Here is a 21,686-nt window from a genome sequence, read left to right as displayed (position 1 = left end):
GTGTTAAAAGTGGTATTGTAAAAGAAGGTATTGAGATAAAAAAAGGAATAGACGGTAATGAAATAAAAGGAACAGAAGTCGACGAAGAAGGCTTTCATCCAGGAGAGGTTTCAGTCGGAGAGAATTTGGGTACACCTCATAAGAGGGGATTTTCATTAGTGTTGGAATTTCAGGATTGCCTTTGTTGTGGATATTAGTTTTTAACCAGTAGTGGTGGGGAGGTTCCAAATAGATAGAGAAATGGATGCAAACAGTTGCAGCAGTAGACCTTCAAAAGGGGAATTTGGGTTTGTGTGGTGATATGATTACCAGCCGGATAAACGAAATCCAAAGGGTTGTAATCAGATCAAGGTCCAATCGTGAAAGACTGAAAAATAAGGAGAAAACCTGACCATAAAAGGTATGAAAAATAAGGGGAAAAGCTGATACATTACCGTGTTCTTTTATACTATAGATAAATTGTAGAAGTGGTTCTAATCAAATACATAAAAAACATGTGCTCAACTTCGTCTAACTACTTGTGTTTCAAATTCAAAATATGGAACCAAAAATAACTTCCTAATTGGCGTAGCCGAAAGCGCGAAGAACGAGTCGAGGATTGATCTCTGTCAACCACCGGTCAAATAAACCTTCGAATCTACGAAGTGCGCTCGTCGAATCCACAAAGAGCTATTCTTCGAATCCAAGAAGAACGAGATAAATAACTTTCTCTACCAAGAAAGAAGAACATTTCTTTACTTCATAAAACAAACAAGAACTATGCAACAACCCTTGCACATAGGCTTTTATAAAAATACTCACTTCTTCTCCAAGTAAATACCTACTTTCTAAAATTATTTGAAGCCAATTCCTAAATTAGACTCAACTTCTATTCCTAGTTGAACTTAATTTCTAAATTTACATGGGCCCAAATTATAAGAGAAGGCAACTAGCCATATTTGTCTAAAACTACCTAATAGCTAGAAGGAAACAAATAACTAAATAACGAAACTCTATTTATACCTACTGCATGTACTCATTGGATTCTTGGGACGCTTTCTAATTTTTAACTCTCCAGCCAAAAGTAGTGGCCACGTCACTAATCTACCACTATAATGATTCAACAGTCAGATCTTTATAGATATGGTCTAATGCTTTCTAACAGCTGGGATCATTGCCAATCCGCATCTTGCGGTACATCAAAAGATGTATGAAGGTAGTATGGGAATTCCATTCGATGAACTGGAACTTTCTCCATCTTTTTCGCAAATTTCTCTTTCCAAGAGCTTCCTTGTCTTCTCTCATCTAATTGGCCAAACTCCTCCAAAAACTTCTGCTTCCACAAATCATCTTTGGAGGACAGATACTTCAATTCTGAACAAACAGATGCCATCTTTCCAATATCAATACCAGGAAGCAACTCCAGAATCTTACCCTTTAGATCAGTTGGAAGGCCCATAAAATAGGAAGGAGGAGACACTCCATTATTCTCACAGAAGCTAATGAGTAGAGGCAAAGAAAGCCTGTCCTTCACAATCTTCCAAAGCTCCAAAACTTCATTCTCGTGGGTTGATTCTGAACTCCCATTCCTACGCACAAAATCTAAGGACGGGAGGAACCTTGATGCATCTAAAGAGAGGCGATGATTTGCCAAACACTTTCCGCTTAAAGACCCATAAACGATCATAAATTCCCCTAAAAACTGAAACTTCAAAACGACGAAATTTCCATCTGAATTGACACGATCAGGTATCGTATATCGAATGGATAGACCTTTTTTAGGAAGGCGAAACCCACCTATAACACGCCGAGTAGATCGATTGAGAACCACAAATCAAATACATAAAAAACATGCGCTCAACTTCGTCTAACTTCCCATCCGAATTGACAACATGAGGTCTCGTATATCCAATGCATACAATGGGAGATGTGGTTCCTTTTTTAGGAAGGCGAAACCCATCGATAACATAGCCAGTAGATGGATTGAGACCCACGAATCCGAACTCCAAAAAAACAGCATGAACACCCAAGATTAAAAGCCTGAGATCTTCATCACCCTTTCCATTAACAGCATTCTCCTCAAAAACCTTCCTCAAAAAAAATAAAAATGAAACAGAATAAAATCTACCCATTATGAGATTATTATACGTGTTTTGTAATGAAAGATGAAGGGATTGATGAGATTTTGGCTGTGAGGAAAAAACGTCAGTCTCATAAATTTATAAGATAGACTTTTAATAAAAAGAAGCTCAATCGTAAGCTTTGTTTCCAATGTTTCCATGAGAGATCTTGCTGGACTGGAAAACGTGGTTGATTGGTAACATACTATAATTTATCTCCATCTTTGTTGTTATATTTAGAGTTGACGAATTTGGTAGAGATTATTTAGGAGCTTGATAGCTTTTAGGAAAGCTTAGAGAGGATTTATTTTAGGATAGCAGGAATTGGTTGAGAAGTTTTAGGAGGTGATGACTTTAAGAAGTTTGGCGAAATTATGGACGTTGACAGAGTTTGCAAAAGTTAAGTCTTTTTAGAAAATGTGTTTGAGTAGGAATTGACAGCCTAGAAGGCATTTTCCTTCTATAAATACTTGTAAGATCAAGGTTCTGTTTGGAATGAATGAAAGTTTGTTTGGGTGTTAATTTTCCCTTGTTATTTTATACATTATTGAAGAGAAAAGTCAAGAAATCTAGCTTCGTTTGGTTGCACAAAAGCTCGGTAGCTGTCGGAATTTGGTTTGGATTTGGCATGCCATTCCTCACAGCCAAAATCTCATCAATCCCTTCGTTTGGTTGCACAAAAGCTCGAGCTCAGGAACAGTTTCCTCTATTAAAAATGGGTTTTATATTCTGCAAGTAGGGGTGTAAACGAGCTAAGCCGAGCCGAGCAAAGAAAAAAAAAATAGTAAAAAAGAGAGAAAAATACAAATTTAGTTGCAAAGAGGGTTGGTTGCCACTAGAGCCACTTGAGGCACGATGTCTCAAAGCAATGAAAGGTGATTTAGTTACAATGAAGAACAAAGGAAGGTCATGGAAATAAATGATGGATGAAGATGGTAAAAACACTTAAGAATGTTGGGATTGAGTCTCTGGCTCAATGGTCTAAGCTTTGTTCTTACACCTAGAGGTCGGAGGTTCAATCACAGCTTACCAACCAAAGGAAACACTTAATAATGTTATGTTTAAGAAAGTTATAAGAGGAATGTTAGATTCACAGGCGCCCTTGAAAAAATTGAGCAAAGGTGACCCATTAGTCAGCTACCATTAAATATGGCACAAAAAATTACGGTCTTTAATGGAAGTTGACCAATAGGGGCGCCCTTTGCTCCCATTTTCGCAAGGGTGCCTTGGAAACTAGCATTCCTCAAGTTATAGTTAGGGAAAATTCTCAAAAAAATGTTATTTTTAAATGAAAATCTCAAAAAAGAGTTGAATTGGCTAAATTCTTAAAGATGGGGATGCGTTTCACCCATTTTTTAGAATTTAGCCAACTCAACTCTTTTTTGAGATTTTCAGTTAAAAATCCCATTCTTTTTAGAATTTTCCCTTATAATTATTAAAGGTAACTTATTTTATTTTAAAGAATAAATATTTAACGACTAGTAGAATTTTAGTGTGTCATAAAACATATCTATTTAGGTGATTAGGTCTATATGAATAATGACAGGTTTCCATCACAAAGTTAACAAAAGGTAGTTTTTCCACATTAAATCACAAAGATTAAGTCGGCTTCAATTTTTCTTCCAAAGAAGCGTAGTGATTTGTCAAGGTGGCAAATGGGACGTGCCGTGCCGTGCCAATACTTCTCGGCCAAACGTGGCCCGCGGACCAGGCACGGCACGGCACGATTTGGCCATGGTGACGCGAAGGAATAAGCTTGAGGTTAGGCACGGCACGGACCACGGCCCGTATCGTGCCGGCCAGCACTGCCTGGGACAATAGCTTTATAGGCTCACATTTTAACTGATTTTTTCGTGCCTGGCCGCTTGTCGTGCCGCGACGGGCCGTGCCACGTGCCTAATCCCACAGCCTGGCACGGCCCACGTCACTATAGCAATTCGTGCTGTGCCTGCACAGCCCATGTCGCGTGCTGGGCTGCTGGCTGGCATGACCCAATTGCCACCTTGAGTGATTTGACATCACATGTTTTCTTAAGAAAGGGGGAGCAGCAACTTAAAAAACGTCAATAAGAGTTGGAAGATACTTCTAAAATAGGGGTCCTTTCCGGAAATGAAGGCTATCACAAAATGACCAAAATACATCAAAAATTTATCCTTGGAAAAGGGGTGTTTTGGTAGAAAACAAATTTTGTACTTTCTTCCATGTTTAGCATTTATGGCTTTATGCTTTGGATGTTAAGGTAATTTTAATCCGTTGATTGATCTCAACCATCAATCAACTATGAATACAAAGATCAGATTTTCAAAAGTGCGGTGATAAATTTACCCCCTTCTAGGATGAATTCACCCTTCAAAATGCACAGCTCACACTATAGGATGTAGGGCTGCACAAAAAACCGGCCAAACCGATAAACCGAACCGCACCAGCCCATTCGGTTTGGTTTTTCTCGGCATTGGTTCGGTCACAGTTTAGAATTTTACTGAACCGATCCCATTGGTTCGGTTCACGGTTTTAGAGTTTTAAACCAAAAATTAACTGCACCAAATCGAGAAATGGAGGAAAAGATGAACTGATTTTGTGTCATTATCAAATATAAGGTGAGTTATTTCATTTGCAAAGAGAGCGGGGTGATTTAAACAAGGGAGGTGTGTCCATATCAATTCCCTGTATTCAAAATTAATGAATGCATTCACCCCTTCGCCTTAGACCACACCTTAGAAGTGTAAAAAGAATAGTCCTAAATACTGAGGCTGTCCAAGAGAAGAAAATGGGGGGGGGGATATATCATCCCCTCTATAAGGCCCTCGATTAGGGTTAGAGAGGGAGGGGCCTCTTCATTTTTTGTTGAGAGAGAGAGAGAGAGAGAGAGAGAGAGAGAGAGAGAGAGAGAGAGAGAGCTTGCTGGTCTTGTTGCATACCGTTGATGGTTGATTTGGATAGATAAACCTTTTTTTTTTGGATAGATAAACGTATTTAACGACTTGATTTGGATTTGTACCGGATAAACCGTGAACCAAACCGAACCGAACCGGTCAAAATTGGTTCGGTTCGGTTATACCTCCGAACAGTTTGGTTACGGTTTAGACTTTCTCCAAACCGATGTGATTGGTTTGGTTAAAAAAAACTCCTTAAACCGAACCGGTCCGAACCATGTACAGCCCTAATAGGATGACCCAAACCGTCCATTTGATGGGCCACCGTGTAAATATGTTTTGCCCCAAAAATCATTTCCATAGGATGATCCCAATCGTCCAATCTATAGAGTTTTGATTATGGAGTCTCTCTATAGATTGTGGAGCTAGGATCATCCTATCGAAAATGATTTTTTGGGGCACAACCTATTTACGCTATGGCCCATCAAATGGGCGGTTTGGATCATCCTGTATAGTGTAGGCAGTGTAGGCTGTACAGTTTATTTTGAAAAATACGGTGAATTCATCCTAGAAGGAGGTGAAATTTTCAAAATTTTCTAAATTCTTGGATCAAACCAACGGTTAATGGCGAACTAAGAACCGGTACTTTGGAGTATCAAGTATGGACCCCATAAAAGAAGAGCGAAGATCCTCCGTCTATATTTCCACGTGTACGGTTGTGACGTACACCATGTTCAACGGATTAACGTGCGGCGTCGGTGCACAACTTTTTAAATATTTTAAAAACACAAAGTAGCCGCCAAAAACACACTAATGTGGGGCCCATCAGTAACGAGAGATTTTCACGCGAGATCTGGTGCTAGATTTGGGGGGTAGGCGGTCAAACTTTGTAGGTCAACGTGATCTAAATCACGCGGCGCGTATGCCACGTGGCATGTCGGTAGCGGGTCACGCCATTTTGTGTTAGATTCTCTCATAGATCTCTGACGTTGACCTCTCATCGGGAATTTTGTTTTTGCCTGGTTTGAGGGTGACATGACATGACATGACATGACATTTCTTTTGAAGGTTCACATGCTTTCTTTTTAGTAATGACACCACCCTTCTCTTGTTGGCTTGTTGCGACATTGGCCTTTCATTCTATGGGCCCCACAACATTTACTACAAGTGGGTGAAGACTAGTCAGCGAATCGTACGTGGGTGATTCTTCCACCTGGTACAAGTTAAGTTTACTCCACCTACTTGCCAAGTTGATGGAGTAAAAGAGTTACAAGCAGACCGACTATAACTTGAGTAGAAACCTTGAGTAGAAACAGTGAGGAAAAGTTTGATTTATAGGAACATAAAGGAGAACATGACCTTCGATATGATAGAATGGAAGAAAATGATCAACGTAGAAGAACCCAACTAAGCCAGGATTAGAGCCGGGTAAATTCCTTTCACCTTCTTCATGAATTTTTTTCGAAAGAATTCATTTAGCCGACCCAAACTAGTTTGGGACAAAGACTTTGCCAAGTTGAGTTGAGTTGAGTAAGGTCGCAGGTTCAATCGTAGCTTATTTAACAAAAAAATGAACGATTTTGATCAATCAAAACTGGGGCCTACTATGACTTATTAGGGGCCCCACTTTTTATTACAACTAGGACGCACCAGACTGAGTGAATGTCACGTTGATTGGTTTGATCTTATAAGATCCGCATGGTTAGATGATTGGCGTCATTTTTGTGGCATAATAAATTGATCAATCAATCAAAGCAAGGATTATAAATTGAACGGTTTTGATCAGTAAGAGGTGAGACCTATTAGGGGCCCCACCTTTTATTACAGGGAGGTTGCGCCATATACAAGAAGCATTCATCCACACAAAGGTTCGTTTCCCTAGTAAAGTGTTTGGTTGCTCATATGTGGGAGATCATTGGCGTTTGAAACGCAGATGATCTTTCGAAGATCCGCCCAAAGCATGTTTGGTTGCTCAAATTCCCATTGACCACCACAACATCCAAACAAGGGCGGAGCCACATATAGCATGGGGGTGGCCATGCACTTGTAAAATCCCTTATATACTAGAACAAAAAACGATTTAACTGGCGTTCGGGAAAAACACTAAAAGGCATAAATACATTTATCGTTAATAGTAAGCGGCCCCCCAATGACCAATGTTGGCAAAGTGTAAATTAGCCAAGCCATTCCACCCCCCCCCCCCCCCCCCCAAGTTTAAATTCCTGGCTCCACCCTGCCTCCAGACATTATTATTACCTACATGGTGCTTAAGCGACAACAATGTTCCCTCTTCTAATCTTCTCACCATCTTTCACCATTTTTGTGGAATTTGGGGCGAAGATTCTTGTTATATTCCTTTTATCTCTTTTACTCTCTATTTTGGTAAAGACACCCCTACATCTTCCGCTAATCTTCTCGCGGATTGCCGCGCAACCAAACACTACTTACCAATCTTCCACTATTTTTCTCCCCTCTTCCATGCTTGTCTTCTTCCCTTTGACGTCTTCATCTACTAATCTCCTAGCCAAATTCAAGCAACCAAGAAAAGGGGGCGAACTTATCACTTAACTTCCATGCTTGTCTTCTTCCCTTTGACGTCTTCTTCTACTAATATCCTACCCAAATTCAAGCAACCAAGAAAAGGGGGCGAACTTATCACTTAACTTTCATGCTTGTCTTCTTCCCTTTGACGTCTTCTTCTACTAATCTCCTAGCCAAATTCAAGCAACCAAGAAAAGGGGGCGAACTTATCACTTAACTTTGAAAACTTTGAAATAAACGGCTACCTTTGAAAAGGGAAGTGTGTTTACCTTCTTTTCTTCCTTGCGCCACCCCCTTTTGCGCATTTATGGATACTTTTTTACATTGGAAGGGATGGCCCAGGGAGGAAAAGGTGAAGGTGGTGTGTGTGTGAGGGGGTGCAAAGTTATCAATTCCAATTGAAAATAGTATGTAATTGGTAAGGGCCAAGGATAATCTAAGAAATACAAGTTCTGGGCAATGGGCAAAATCCGTCGCCAAAAAGGTACAAATTTGTCTTAATACACAATTAGTCAAGGGAAAAAAAAAACTGTCCCATTATAAAGAGTCACGATAAAATGCAAGTGTTGTGAATCCTATTTGTTTAAAATGAAAAGAAATTAAATCCATTATTAGGGACAGAATACAACCATCACTGTAATTCTTTAGCGATGGACTATATAAATTGTCGTAAGTAATGGAACTTTCGGACGGAATGAGAGAAGTGTTTCTAAGCACTTGCTTAGGGAGCTCCCTAAGCACAAGTGGCTTAAAAAGCCACTGATTGGTCGCTTTTTGTGGACCCCGCAGAGGTGGACCCGCCATACGAACCAATCGGTGGCTTTTTAAGCCACTTGTGCTTAGGGAGCTCCCTAAGCACGTGTTTAGAAACACTTTTCTAACGAAATATGCCTTATTTTTAAAACAAAAGATGTGGGCATAATTTTTTAAAATTTTCATAATTGATCTTAAAAACCATCACTGATAACCTTTTTTTAGCAATGGAATAATCAAACTTTATAAATAAGCAAGAATTGCTAGCGTCCATCGCAAAAGGCATTTCGTAGATGGTCTGTTTCATGTCAGACCAGCCACATCGTAAAAGTGAGCATGTGTGGCTGGTCTGACATGCAACAGACCATCTGCGAAATGTCTTTTGCGATGGACGCTAGCAAATCCCTATAAATAAATATCATATTATTTTTTTGGAGGAATGATAGATACAAGGGAGCCCTTGCATAAAGAGCCAAAAAAGGGCTCTTCATTGGATCCACATCATTAAATATAACTGATTTTAAAATGTAACTAAAAATGACGTGGATCCAATGCAGAGACCTTTTGCAGCTCTTTAGGCAAGGGCTCCCTTGTATCTATCATTGCTCTATTTTTTGTTCCAGTGTCTAGGCAATTTTGCAAATCCTCTTTTTCAAGAGACAAGTGCCACCTCATATGAATTAAATGAATAAGACAAATTCAGCAATGTGATGGCTCTTATTTCTTGAAAAAAGGGGTTGCGAAATGGTTTTTTGAAAATGAAAAACTTATTAGCTAACGGTAGAAAATCATATCTTCTTAGTCCTTTGCCAGATGTATGGGGACAAAAAATCATTCGTCTCTTAACATTATACCAAATAAATATCATAATTTTTTATATAATTATTTTTGGAGAGTGTATTCTTCTTTCAAAAAATAATAATATTAGAGAATAAAATCAAATCAATAGATTGTGGTGGATTTTAGATTGATTGGGTTGGATTTTAGATTAATTTGATTAGGTGGTAGATTAAAGAAGAAGGCTAGATTGTTAGAGTAATTAGGTCAAGCAAGAGGTTGCTTGAAGCATTACACCCAAGGTATCTAATTTGGAATACCAAGTTTGTTGCCTCCAGCCCCTATATATATTAGATACACTAGGGTTTTAATAGGTTAGTGGGCTCTAGCCCAAATAGGCCCACTACACCGGTCCATTATCTTATTGGGCTTATATTAGAACATACATGGGTTATATTATATACCCAACAATCTCCTCCTATGTTCTACATATAGCACAATCCAATAGATAGATAGTGTAATGTTCAAAATAAAATATTGAATCATCCACATCACCATATGGTCTATATCATAAAAGATCTGTAATCCAAATGAAAACATGAATCCTTTTATGACAAACCAAGAGTTTTAGATATACAACAAGCTAAACTCAACCAAAAGGTAGTTTCACATATAAGTGAACCCCACTGATCTTAGATGAATTCATTCATGAGGTATGATTCTCATCGAGATCCAAAATAAAGTTCCACAAAAAAGTGAACTCTATGCATACTAAAATGTAAGCATAGTCTTTATGACTTTAGAAGATTTACTCATCAAGTAAGTCATCTTCATCAAAGTCCAAATCAAGACAAGCTCCTCCTTTTTCGCCAATCCCTGTGAATTACCAAATATGAATTTCATGAAAATGAATTCAATCATTTGTATAAAACACTAAAGTATCTAGTTCTACATGAAGAAGAACTTACTGCAATTTCATAATTCACGAAAGTATCTAGTTCTACCTGAAGAAGAACTTAGTACAATTCAAAATGGCTGAAAAAGTATCAGTATCACTCTCACCATAAGCATCATTGTCAAGTTTCAATAAAGAACAAGACCTAAACAGCTTCTTTTGCGAATAACCATTCTAAATTGTCAAGTTTCATTAAAGAACAAGACCAAATAGTTTCTTTTGCAAAGAACCATTTCATGTTTCTTTTTTGAAATGTTACAGTCATCTTATCTATATTTGAGTTAAGCTGTATCATCAAGTTTGGAATGTACAACCTTTCTAAAAAAGGACATGTCATCAAATGTGGAATGACACACAACAACTGTAAACATTGTCGAAACATATCAAGTGCCTATCTTGGCCAAAAGGGAGATTCGAAGATTCAAAATAACATGGATGTAGGTTAAGTCCTGTCTATACAGACTTTAACCCCATCTCCCCCACAGTTTTGAATATTCGATCTTTGTTCAGTCCCTTTGTGAGAGCACCGGCCATATTATCCTTCGATCTCACATCAATCAAAGTAATAGTCCCGTGTTCAATGAGATAATTCAGCACGGCATGTTTCAGCATAAGATGTGTCCTCTTACCATTAAAGAGTGAGTTCTTCACAATCGTAATTGTAGCTTCATTATTACAGAACACACTTAAGGAATTAATCCTTAACCGGGTCAGTGGAATGTCCATAACCATAATCAGAATATTTATCTCCTCTTCTTTCATTTGCAACTGAAGCTAGAGCATAAAGTTCAAATTCGACTTCCACACAACATCATTAGAGTTGTTGTCCCCGAATTCTGATCCCCATGATGCATCAGAATATTCTTCCACGATAAATGGATGGCCACCATAGTTATGAGCATACTCTTGAGTACACGAAAGTTATCTCATCAGCCTCATAAGGGCATTTCTATGCTCATGGCCAGGATTGCTAGTTAAACGACTCAGCATGCCAACTATAAAGGCTATGTTTGGCCTGGTGCAACACAAATCATACATGAGACTACTAATCAGTTTAGAATAATCTAACTGATTCACACTGTCTCTTCCTTAGAGATCAGCTTCTTGGTATAATTAAAATAGTGTCTCAATCGGTTTGCACTCACTGCATTCTCAAAAGGAAAGTAGTTTGTCATATAATGGGCTAGGCCAAGGGTGATTCCTTGCCTTTCAAAAACTTACTTTCATACCAAGAATGGTGTTAACAACACCCAGGTCTTTTCATGTCGAATTCTATTACTCATCACATAAAGAGATTGAAAACAAGAATCAACAAATCTACATACAAGCAAATAATCATGACCTTATTTGACACAAAATGATACTAAAAGCATTTATCAGAGTAATTGATCAGAAAACCCAAAGCTCTTTACTACTTTGTTAAATTTTTGATATCACAATTGAGGTGTTTGATTAAGACCATAACATACTTTGTATAATCACATACAAATATCTACTTGCAGCCTATAGTCTTAGCCCCTTTTGGCAAATCGACTAGCTGCCAAGTTAGATTTTCTAACAGAGAGATCATTTCCTCATGAATTCACAATATAGAGTCCCTAGATCTCATCACGTCCTGATAGGATGATGGATCATTCTCCAATTGGTAGGTCACAAAGTCCTCACCAAATTCTTGGGTACTCTATTACATGGAGGAGCATATAGAGATTTAGGGTGTGATTTGCAGTCAAAGCTGTCTCTCCCCAAAATGCAACTAGGCATGCCAGCTTAACATTAACATGGAGTTTAATATTGAAGTTAACGTCTGTTGTTACACTCAGCTATGCCAATTGATTGAGGCGAGAGAGGAGCAGTAGTTTCAAGGATTACGCCTTGAGAGGCACAGAATTCCTTGAACCCTGTCAATGTGTATCTTCTCCTTCTCTATCACCCCTAACTCTCACACTTGTCAAATGTAATTGACATATATAATGCTATCTTATGAGTATTAGTAAGTTAGACCATTTTCTGATAGTGCACATGTCCCAATCGGTTGTGTAACAACTTAGGAGCAATTAGCGGTGAACTAACCTAGTTAGGATAGATCTCAAAGGCAACTCCAGTCTTTTCCATTTTTAATAACAAAAAATAAATTGGAAAGAGTGCACCTGATTTGCGAATCGCGAGAACCGTATCACGTGAATCAAATCGAGAACCAAATCGCGAACCAAATCCACAACCGACGGCTCAACAAACAAAGCTATGAGCCTAATCGAGGAACCAAAGCCAAGAACCAAGTCGTTCCGCCCACAATAATTTTCCTCTAAAGTGTCGGCTCCACCAGAATCCAATTACCCACTCAAATTTACCAAGGCAAGTCCTTTTTGAGAAAAGGGTTTCGACCAGGAAGGTTTTGGTCTTCAGTGATGCAACCACCAAAGTGTTGTACCAAAAAACAAAAGTGAAGAACACCAACCCCTACTGCCGTGAGATCCCCAACAATTTAGAGAGATGGAACCCCAAAATGAAAATTCCTCTCCCTCCAAAAATGAGAATTCCCACTGAAATTACAGAGGAGCGATGATTCTCCAACAATCAACGGCAAAGAGGGTTTTGCTCCTAGAGGAAACCCCAAAAAACTGAGAAATTTGTGCCGTGAGAGCTTCCTGCCTTGAGTCAAAGGAAGAAGATGGGTTTCCGCCCAGGCACGAAACCCACTTTAACAGACCCCAAAATCGAGATTTTGATTCCGCAAAAACAGATGATCGTATAGTTTCTTCTTGGAGAAGCAAACCTCAACAACCAAAATTCCGATCCTACCCACTTCCAATCAAAATCTGTGGGAGTGAAACGCAATCAAGGTCTATTGGAGAGAAGCCCACACCCAAAACAGGGGTTTCATGTTAGAACAGTTTTGCACAAAGCAATCCGATGGATTCTTCTCCAACCACAACCCATATCTTGCTTGAGAGAGAGAGTCAATTTGTCTCTGTTTTGTTCTCCACAGAACGTGAGTTGCAGAGACAGGCACAAGAGAGAAGAAACCGACCCCCTAAGCTTTCTCCACGCCCAAATCGATTCTCTGATTGAATCCAACGAAGAAACAAAAATTGACGTTAGTGTAGAACCACTCCCAAATCGATCTTTCGGGGGTTAAAACCCACGCCCAAAACGATTAAAAATTAGGGTTGCAGAATAATGCTTCAAGATTGTTAGAGTAATTAGGTCAAGCAAGAGGTTGCTTGAAGCATTACACCCAAGGTATTTAATTTGGAATACCAAGTTTGTTGCCTCCAGCCTCTATATATATTAGATACACTAGGGTTTTAATAGGTTAGTGGGCTCTAGCCCAAATAGGCCCACTACACCGGTCCATTATCTTATTGGGCTTATATTAGAACATACATGGGTTATATTATATACCCAACAATTACATATAAATGGCCTGCAAGAGGGCCAGAAAAAAGAAAAATAGACAACAGAAAGAAAACAAACTGTGTTTATCTTCTTGAGTGTTCTATATAATCACTCATTGGGCTTCATTGTAATACATCCAAGAATTAGTGAAATCTTAGAATTTATCAGGATTGTAGAGAAATGTCTCAAATAATACTTTGGTGTGACGAATTCGGTTGCTAATTATATAAATAACATAATTTATTTTGGTATCTAAAATACTTTTAGTGACGGATTACACAAAACCGTGGCCATTGATCTATTTTGGGCGATGGATGGGGCGAGGGGCATCATGAGGAAGATGGGGTCAACCTCTTTTTCTTTTGTTGTTGTGCAAATCGGTGCTGGGCTTTTATCGCATTTTTTTTTTTAAATGGCAAGCTTTTATCGTGCTTATGCACCATTTCCCCCTCTTTCTCTGACTTTTGATGCATGGCAATCAGACTAATTAAGTTGTGATGGTAAGGAAACACACAAATAACATAGAGCCCATTTGGTTGGGAATTGGGATGAGGCCTTTCCACATAGAGAGGCCTTTCACCATAACTAGTTTATATATCATAATGTGTTATTTATTAGTGGGCCTTCTTGCCGACCCCAACTAGTTTGGGACAAGAGTTGAGTGTATATTAGTGGGCCTTCATAGACAGCCCCATAGAAAAAAAATGCCTACATCTGTATCAGTGAGTGATCTAATAGTGGGGCTGAGATGAAACACTACAAGAAATTGGGCCATTAGTGAGCTAACACCTAAAAACTAATGGGACCCCATATAAAGTAATGAGTTGTACACTACTGGGCCCTCTGTTGAGGGCCTAGTGGTTGAAAAACACAATAGACCACATATATACGTTAATCAATGGCCGACTAGAAGGCCTAGATGTAGGCTACAATGACCGAAAATGTAAGAGCCTACAAGTATCCAAATCACTAATCGATTCGTTGGGCTAAGATGGAGGCCCCAAATGACAAAAAACCATTAGAGCCTATATATAGTTGTTGAGAAAATCCAACAGGCAAACCCGATCCGATCGTGCACTAATAAACAGAAAAGTAAAAATAAACACAAGCCACAAGTTGAACACCGAGATTTTGCTTGGTTTAGCCTTGATGCCTATGTCCCCCAGCAAAAACACGTTATTATACTATGAGAAAACAGAATACAAGATAACAATGGGATTAACCTAAACCTGAAACCTTTTCCCGTGTTTCTCAACCTAGACTGTACGAACAAGAGACCTGAGAAAACCCAAGAGGAATCCAAGAGAAAAATCCAAGAAGAAACCCTCTCTCTCTCTCTCTCTCTCTCTCTCTCTCTCTCTCTCACACACACACACACACACACACACACACACACACAACTCACGTTGCCTCTTGTCACCCCCTCTTCACACAAGAATAAGGGTTTTTGTATCAAGTTTTTTTTCTAAACCTTGAGAGCAAAAGTTTCTATTTTGCCTTCCCACTACACCATGTAAAAGAAGGCAACTTTTCCAACAAAAGAACGAGTTACAGCCCACATAGATGGCTTAATGGCTAAAAAAAATAATGGACCACAAATGTACACTAATTAATGATCTACTAGCGGGATATGAAGAGTCTAATCACCACATATGTACACTAATTAATGATCTACTAGTGGGGTATGAAGAGTCTAATCACAAAAAGTAATGAGGGCTATAGGTTAACGAGTCACATACTAATGGGGCCTACATAGAGGACTCAATGGACCTCAAATGTATTATATTAATTAGAGGAAAGTGTTCCTGAGCAGCTGCGGGAGCTTCCTTGCGCTTAAGTGGCTTAAAAAGCTTCATATTGGTTCGTATAGCGGGTCCACCTTTGCGGGTCTACAAAAAGTGACTAATCTTTATAAGCCATTTAAGCGCAGGGAGCTCCCTGCACAGCTGCGCAGGAACACTTTTCTCTATTAATTAATCAATTATAAATGGGGCAAAGATGGAAGGCCTAACTTGATGCAGGCTAGGAGAAGAGAAAGGGAAGAAAGAGGAGATGAGAAGAAGAAAATTAAGGGAAGAGAGGAAGAAAAGGAGATTGGGAAGGGAAAGAGGGAGGAGAATAAGGAAGAAGAAGGGACGGGAAGAAGAAATCTGTAAGAAGGGAGAAAAATTTACAAACAATATTATTCCAAAGCTATTGTACAATACAAGTGGCCCCATAAAAATTCCTAAATAATAAATAACATGAAAATAAAAATCCCCGAAGTTTTATTGGGCAAGGCTCCTTTCCTTCCAATTAAGCAGGCCCATAGAGCATAGAAATTCCCAAAAAAAGAAAAAAAAAAAAGAGAAGGGGTGTACATCAAATTCAGGGGTAAAAATGCAATAAGACAGAACAAGATCAAGAGTAGGGTTGTTGATGACAACCCACTTCTTTTTCCTCGTGCCCCCCGGGAGGAAGTCTAAAGAGTATTGGTGAGGCCAGAGGCACCCATGAAAATAATTTGGGTAAAAAATCATAGAGTAACCAAAAAGAAGGGATGCCATTTCAATATAACAGGCTAGGGCTGCAACTCGGTTCGGGTTGGACCCAGTAGAGGCCAGCCCTAGCCCAACCCGAGATAGCATTTCCTCAACCCTAACCCAACCCAACACGAGCCTAAGGTCAAGGATGATCAACCCTTACTCAACCTGCCTCTAAATCTCTCAACCTTAACTCAACCCATCTAACCTGTTTTTTTCCACATAGGGTTGGGTCTAGTTGGGTTGGGTTTGGGGGTTCACATATGGCCAAACCAAAAAAAAAACAAGAAAAAAAACCTAACACTATGAAGATCACGATAAAACTAGAGGACGGAGGTCGGGTTAGGTCGGGTTGTCAATGCCTCACCCCTGACCCAACCCGAAATTAAATAACCCAACCCAACCCCAGCAAATGCAAACCCAACCCAAGCCAAAATCAGGTTGAACCCGACCCTTTGCACCCGAGCATTGTTCCTAGTTTGGATGAATGGAAAGAGGTGCCTTGTCTAAATTGCAGGGCAGAAATTTCTAGGGCCCTCATATTCATTTATAAGGAGCCAATTGGAAGTGCGATAAGACCATGAGGAGTCTCAATATCAATCTGAGGGGTTCACAACAAGAAGGACAAATGGTGTAGATATCAAAATTAGGGGGTCTCAACTCTCATGGCTACCATGGATTTTTTTCCAAGATATTAGCTTACCCAATGGTGAGGGAGGGTGGGACAAGGATAGACACGAAAGAAACTGAACGAGGAGAGGGTAAGAAAAGCCTGAAAACCAAGGAATAAAAAAACTCCATACAAAATATGATTGATTTTTTCCTTGTTTTTTAGCCACTTCTCACCCTTAACTCATTCGTGCCCCCTCAAGTCTTTCCTTTTCTCACCCTCCTTAGTCCTTACCCTTCTCTAATCACTTGAGAAACTAATTTATCATAAAAAAAGGGAAATGTTATCAGCACTACTATATTTTGACGAGGGCACTCCTCACTTTATTAAAAATACGGTATGGCCCGCACCATAGGATGATCCAAACCGTCCATTAGGTGGAAATAGGTTGTGCCCCAAAAATTATTTTCATAGGTTGATCCTAAACCTCCAATCTGAATGTTAGAGGGTTGATCCTAACCCTCTACAGATCAGAGGGTTAGGATTAACCTATGGAAATAATTTTTGGGGCACAACTTCTTTAGGCAGTGGCCCATCTAATGGACGGTTTGCATCATTCTATGGTGCGGGCCATACTGTACTTTTAATAAAGTGAGGAGTGCCCTCATCAAAATACAGTAGTGCTGATAACATTTCCCAAAAAATATATCATAGTTGTAGGATATTGATTTGAAACAATTCCACCCAGATTGAGAGACTCTTTCCTATAAAAATTCTTATATTAACATTCTAATTTAATTAAATATTATTAATATACTCACATATATGGTAACTAGTGGGACAACCCACGCGATGCACGGGATGAAAGTCTAAGATTTAGATGCATTGCGAGGACTGAGAAACAAAACTTGAAAATCAGTCTCGCTTGAGAAAAAAAAACACTTGCTTATTTCAATATGAATTAACCAAAATCCCTATAAGCATTAACTTGGAGAGAAAAGCAGGTCGGAAGTTTAAAAATGGATGATCTGAACACACCTATATTGCACATCCAACACATTCAACACGCTAAAAATAAATAAATAAACACATAAATAACTTATTCATATTCCACTGCTTATTGGAAGGAAGAATAAATTGAACCATTCGAACCTCTTAAACACATGCTTCTGCCTTCATCTCAGACAATATGTGGTTGTCATGTCTCCTTTTGATTTCTTGTTTCCAAATCTCAAAACCTGTCAAGCTCTCCATGAAAGCTTTCTACAGTGGGGAGAATATGGAATTGGAAAGGAATAGGCTTTAACGTTTAGAGGAGTATTATTATAAACATTCTAACTGGAACTAATGGGTAGAGAGGAGATATAGGCCGTTTAGGGAGAAAATTAAGAGATTTTACGTTATTTGAAGCCACGTAGAATCAGCAAGTTACTAAATTTCTTAGTAAATTAATAAGATTTAACTGTGCTGAGTGGAGAAAACCAAGGAGTTAAGAGACTTTACGTTATTTGAAGCCACTAGAATCGGAAAGTTACTAAAATCTCTCAATCAGTGGAGAAAATGAAGGAGACATGGCATTTTCAACTCTATAACTTCCTTTTATTTATTTTTTGTGAAAATTTTAGATTTGAATTGCCACTTTGGAAATAAATTGCCATGTAGATTCGAGGGAGGAAGGGGAGGGCTGTCAAGTCAGCGATGAACAGTAAACCCCCCTTCCTCTTTAATATATATAGATTAATGTCCATCAATACAATACCATACGCTTCATAGTTTGGAAAAACTACATGTGAACTAATTGAAAATGCTAAATCAATAAATATCCCTCTTGCAAAATAATTTGAAATAATATGTTAGCTTGCGTCCTACCACATGACGAAAAAAGGAGATATGTCTTGAGTGTTATATGCTGGTAAATTTGTGCGTTGTTAACAGGAACAAGGAAAATCTAGGTAAGAGCATTGAAATGTAGTAAAGTGGATACTAAGATACTTGAACGGTACAATGGAGTTTGATATTTTATTTATGAAACATAAGAAAATATAACAAATTGTAGGTAACATTGATGCAAGTAATGAAGGTGACCTTGATAAGAGGATTTCTGGAACAATGTATTGCTTATTCATGCAAGTGGGCCTATTAGTTGAAAAGCTATACTTCAATTCACAGTTACCTCATCTACAACAGAGGCAGAGTACATGGTAACCATAGCAGGTGCCAATAACGCTTTTGGATGACTGAATTATTAACAGGAGTTGGGTTAGAACAAGAAAACATGGTGTTTTATTGTTGTTAGAGTCAAGCAAGGTTGCTTGAAGCATTACACCCTAGGTATCTAGTTTGGAATACCTAGTTTGTTGCCTCCAGCGCCTATTATAGAGATACACTAGGGTTATTGACTGGTTAATGGACTCTAGCCCATGTAGGCCCATTACACCGATCAATTATCTTATTGGGCTATATTAGAACATAATTAGGGTTATACTATATATCCAACAATCTTCTCCTATGTTCTACATATAGCACAATCCAATATATAGATAATGTGATGTCTAAACAAAATATTGAATCACCCATATCACCATATCGAAAAAGATCCGTAATCCAACTGAAAACAAGAATACTTTTAACAATAACCAAGAGTTCTAGAAATAATCTAAACTCAAACAAAAAAGTTTCACTTGTAAGTGAACTATTATATTCAACTGAAAAGAAAATCATAGTCTCCTATGCTCTATAAGGATTCACTCTTCAAGTAAGTCATCCTCATCAAAATCTAATCGAGGCAAGCTCCTCCATTTTCGCCAATCCCTGTAAATTACCAAATATGAATTTCATGAAATATGAATCCAATTATTTGTGTAAAACACTAAAGTATCTAGTTCTACCAGAAGAACTTAATACATTTCATATTGGATGAAAAATAAAAATCAATAAGCATCATTGTCAAGTTTCAATACAATAACAAGACTTAAATAGTTTCTTTTGCAAAGAACCATTCCATATTTCCATTTGAAATGTTACAATCATCTTATCCAAATTCGAGTTAGGTTGTATCATCAAGTTTGGAATGAAAAACTGTTCCCAAAAAAGGACATGTCATCAAATGTGGAATGATACAAAACAACTATAAACATCATTGAAACATATCAAGTGAAAAAAAGACATGTCATCAAATGTGGAATGATACAAAACAACTGTAAACATCATTGAAACATATCAAGTGCTTATCTTAGTAAAAAAGAGAGATTCAAAAATTCAAAATAACATGGATGTGGGTTAATACATGTCTATACACTCTTTAACCCCATCTCCCCCACAGTTTTAAATATTAGATCTTTGTTCAGTCCTTTTGTGAGAGCATCAGCCATATTATCCTTCGATCGCACATCGACCAAAGTGATGATACCTTGTTCTATAAGATAATTCAGTGTGACATGTTTCAGACTGACATGTCTCCTCTTACCATTAAAGAGAGTTCTTTACAACCGTAATTGTAGCTTGATTAACACGGAACAAACTTAAAGAATTAATCTTTAAACGGGTCAATGGAATGTCCAGGATCAGATCTCTTATCCACTCTGCTTCATCTCCTGCAGAAGCTAGAGCATAAAGTTCTGATTCCATAGATGACAGAGCAATGCAAGTCTGTCTCTTTGACTTCCACTCAACAGCTGCTCCACCCAGTGTAAATACATAACCACTGGTAGATTTATTGTTTCCTAATTCTGAGCCCCACGATGCATCAGAATAACCTTCTAGTATAGGAGGATGGCCACTATAACATAGAGCATAATGTAAGTACCCTTAAGGTATCTCATCAGCCCCATAAGGGCATCCCAGTGCTCATGGCCAGGATTACTAGTGAAACGACTCAGCATGCCTACCGTAAAGGCTATGTCTGGTCTAGTGAAACTCATCGCATACATGAGACTACCAATCAGTTTAGAATAATCTAACTGATTCACACTGTCTCCTTCATTAAGTCTCAGCTTTTTGATATGATTAAATGGTGTCTCAATCGGTTTACACTCACTGTATCCCCATGTAGAAAGTAATTTCTCAATATAATGGGCTTGGCTAAGAGCGATCCCTTGCCTATTAAAACTTACTTTCATATAAAGAATGGTGTCTACCACACTAAGATCTTTCATGTCAAATTCTTTAGCCAACATTGATTTCACATCACTCACTACAGAGATATCGAAACCAAGAATCAACATGTCGTCTACATACAAGCAAATAATTACAACCTTATTCGACGTAGAATGAAAGTAAAGGCATTTATCAGAGTAACTAGTCTGAAAACCAAAGCTCTTTACTGCCTTGTCGAATTTTTGATGCCATATTTTAGGTGCTTGTTTAAGGCAATACAAAGATTTGTTTAACTTACAAACTTTGTTCTCCAAACATTCAATGACAAACCCTTCAGGTTGGTTCATGCAGATTTCCTCTGTGAGGTCTCCTTTAAGGAAAGCCATCTTTACATCCAATTGATGCACAACATACATCCATTAAGGCATTTGAGCATAGCCCTTAGCTACTAGCCGTGTTTTATACCAAGCTACGGATCCGTTAGGATTAAGTTTCTTCTTTAAAATCCATTTACAACCCACAATCTTAGCTCCTTAGCTACTAACCGTGCTATATACCGAGCTACGGATCCGTCACGATTAAGTTTCTTCTTTAAAATTCATTTACACCCCACAGTCTTAGCCCCTTTTGGCAAATTGACTAGCTGCCATGTGTGATTTTGTAATAGAGAGCTCATTTCATCATCAATGGCTTCTGCCCATAACAAAGAGTCCCTAGATCTCATCGCTTCCTTATAAGTTGATGGATCATTCTCTAAATGGTAGGCCACAAAGTCCTCACCAAAGTTCTTGGGTACTCGATCTCTTGTAGATATTCTTAAAGGTTCTGATTCAGAAATCAATGTGGGACGAGTGTCAGAAGTACTCTGATCAGACTCTACAGGCAATTCTGTAACCATATATGTATTGCCTGGTATGGTTAAATCATGCTCTCTGAGAAATTTATTCTCAAAGAATACTACATCTCTAGATCATATAACCTTAGGGGTAGATAGATCCAAAAATCGGTCAGCACCACTATCTTCTGCACCACCTAGATACACACAAGTGTTGGTTCTAGGCCCCA

The 21,686-nt window shown here is 38.5% G+C and overlaps 1 protein-coding gene across 1 annotated transcript; it reads right to left on the bottom strand.

Annotated features, from left to right (window-relative positions):
* Window positions 1-1,150: 1,150 nt before the first annotated feature.
* Window positions 1,151-21,007, bottom strand: LOC143875955 (F-box protein SKIP22-like). Its single transcript, XM_077377535.1, has 4 exons — window positions 20,920-21,007; window positions 20,639-20,718; window positions 1,835-2,066; window positions 1,151-1,776 (listed from the first exon to the last, which is right to left on the bottom strand). Exons 1-4 carry the CDS (start codon window positions 21,005-21,007, stop codon window positions 1,151-1,153), a joined length of 1,026 nt encoding a protein of 341 aa, XP_077233650.1.
* Window positions 21,008-21,686: the final 679 nt, after the last annotated feature.

The sequence above is a fragment of the Tasmannia lanceolata genome, unplaced genomic scaffold (genome assembly GCF_043159265.1).
Source record: "Tasmannia lanceolata isolate RefF3 unplaced genomic scaffold, GAP_Taslan_0.1 ptg000004l, whole genome shotgun sequence".
Taxonomy (NCBI): Eukaryota; Viridiplantae; Streptophyta; class Magnoliopsida; order Canellales; family Winteraceae; genus Tasmannia; species Tasmannia lanceolata.
The sequence above is the reverse complement of the archived record's forward strand: the minus strand, read 5'-3'. Positions and strand labels throughout refer to the sequence as shown.

What these genes read in the sequence shown, in the direction of transcription:
- LOC143875955 (XM_077377535.1), bottom strand. Translation starts at nt 21,007, where the DNA reads ATGGCTTTCCTTAAAGGAGACCTCACAGAGGAAATCTGCATGAACCAA. An exon ending in ACACCATTCTTTATATGAAA is followed by an intron (nt 2,067 to 20,638) that starts GTAAGTTTTAAT and finishes TTTTTGAGGAAG; the next exon opens with GTTTTTGAGGAGAATGCTGT. An exon ending in GAAGTTAGACGAAGTTGAGC is followed by an intron (nt 1,777 to 1,834) that starts GCATGTTTTTTA and finishes GGCGTGTTATAG; the next exon opens with GTGGGTTTCGCCTTCCTAAA.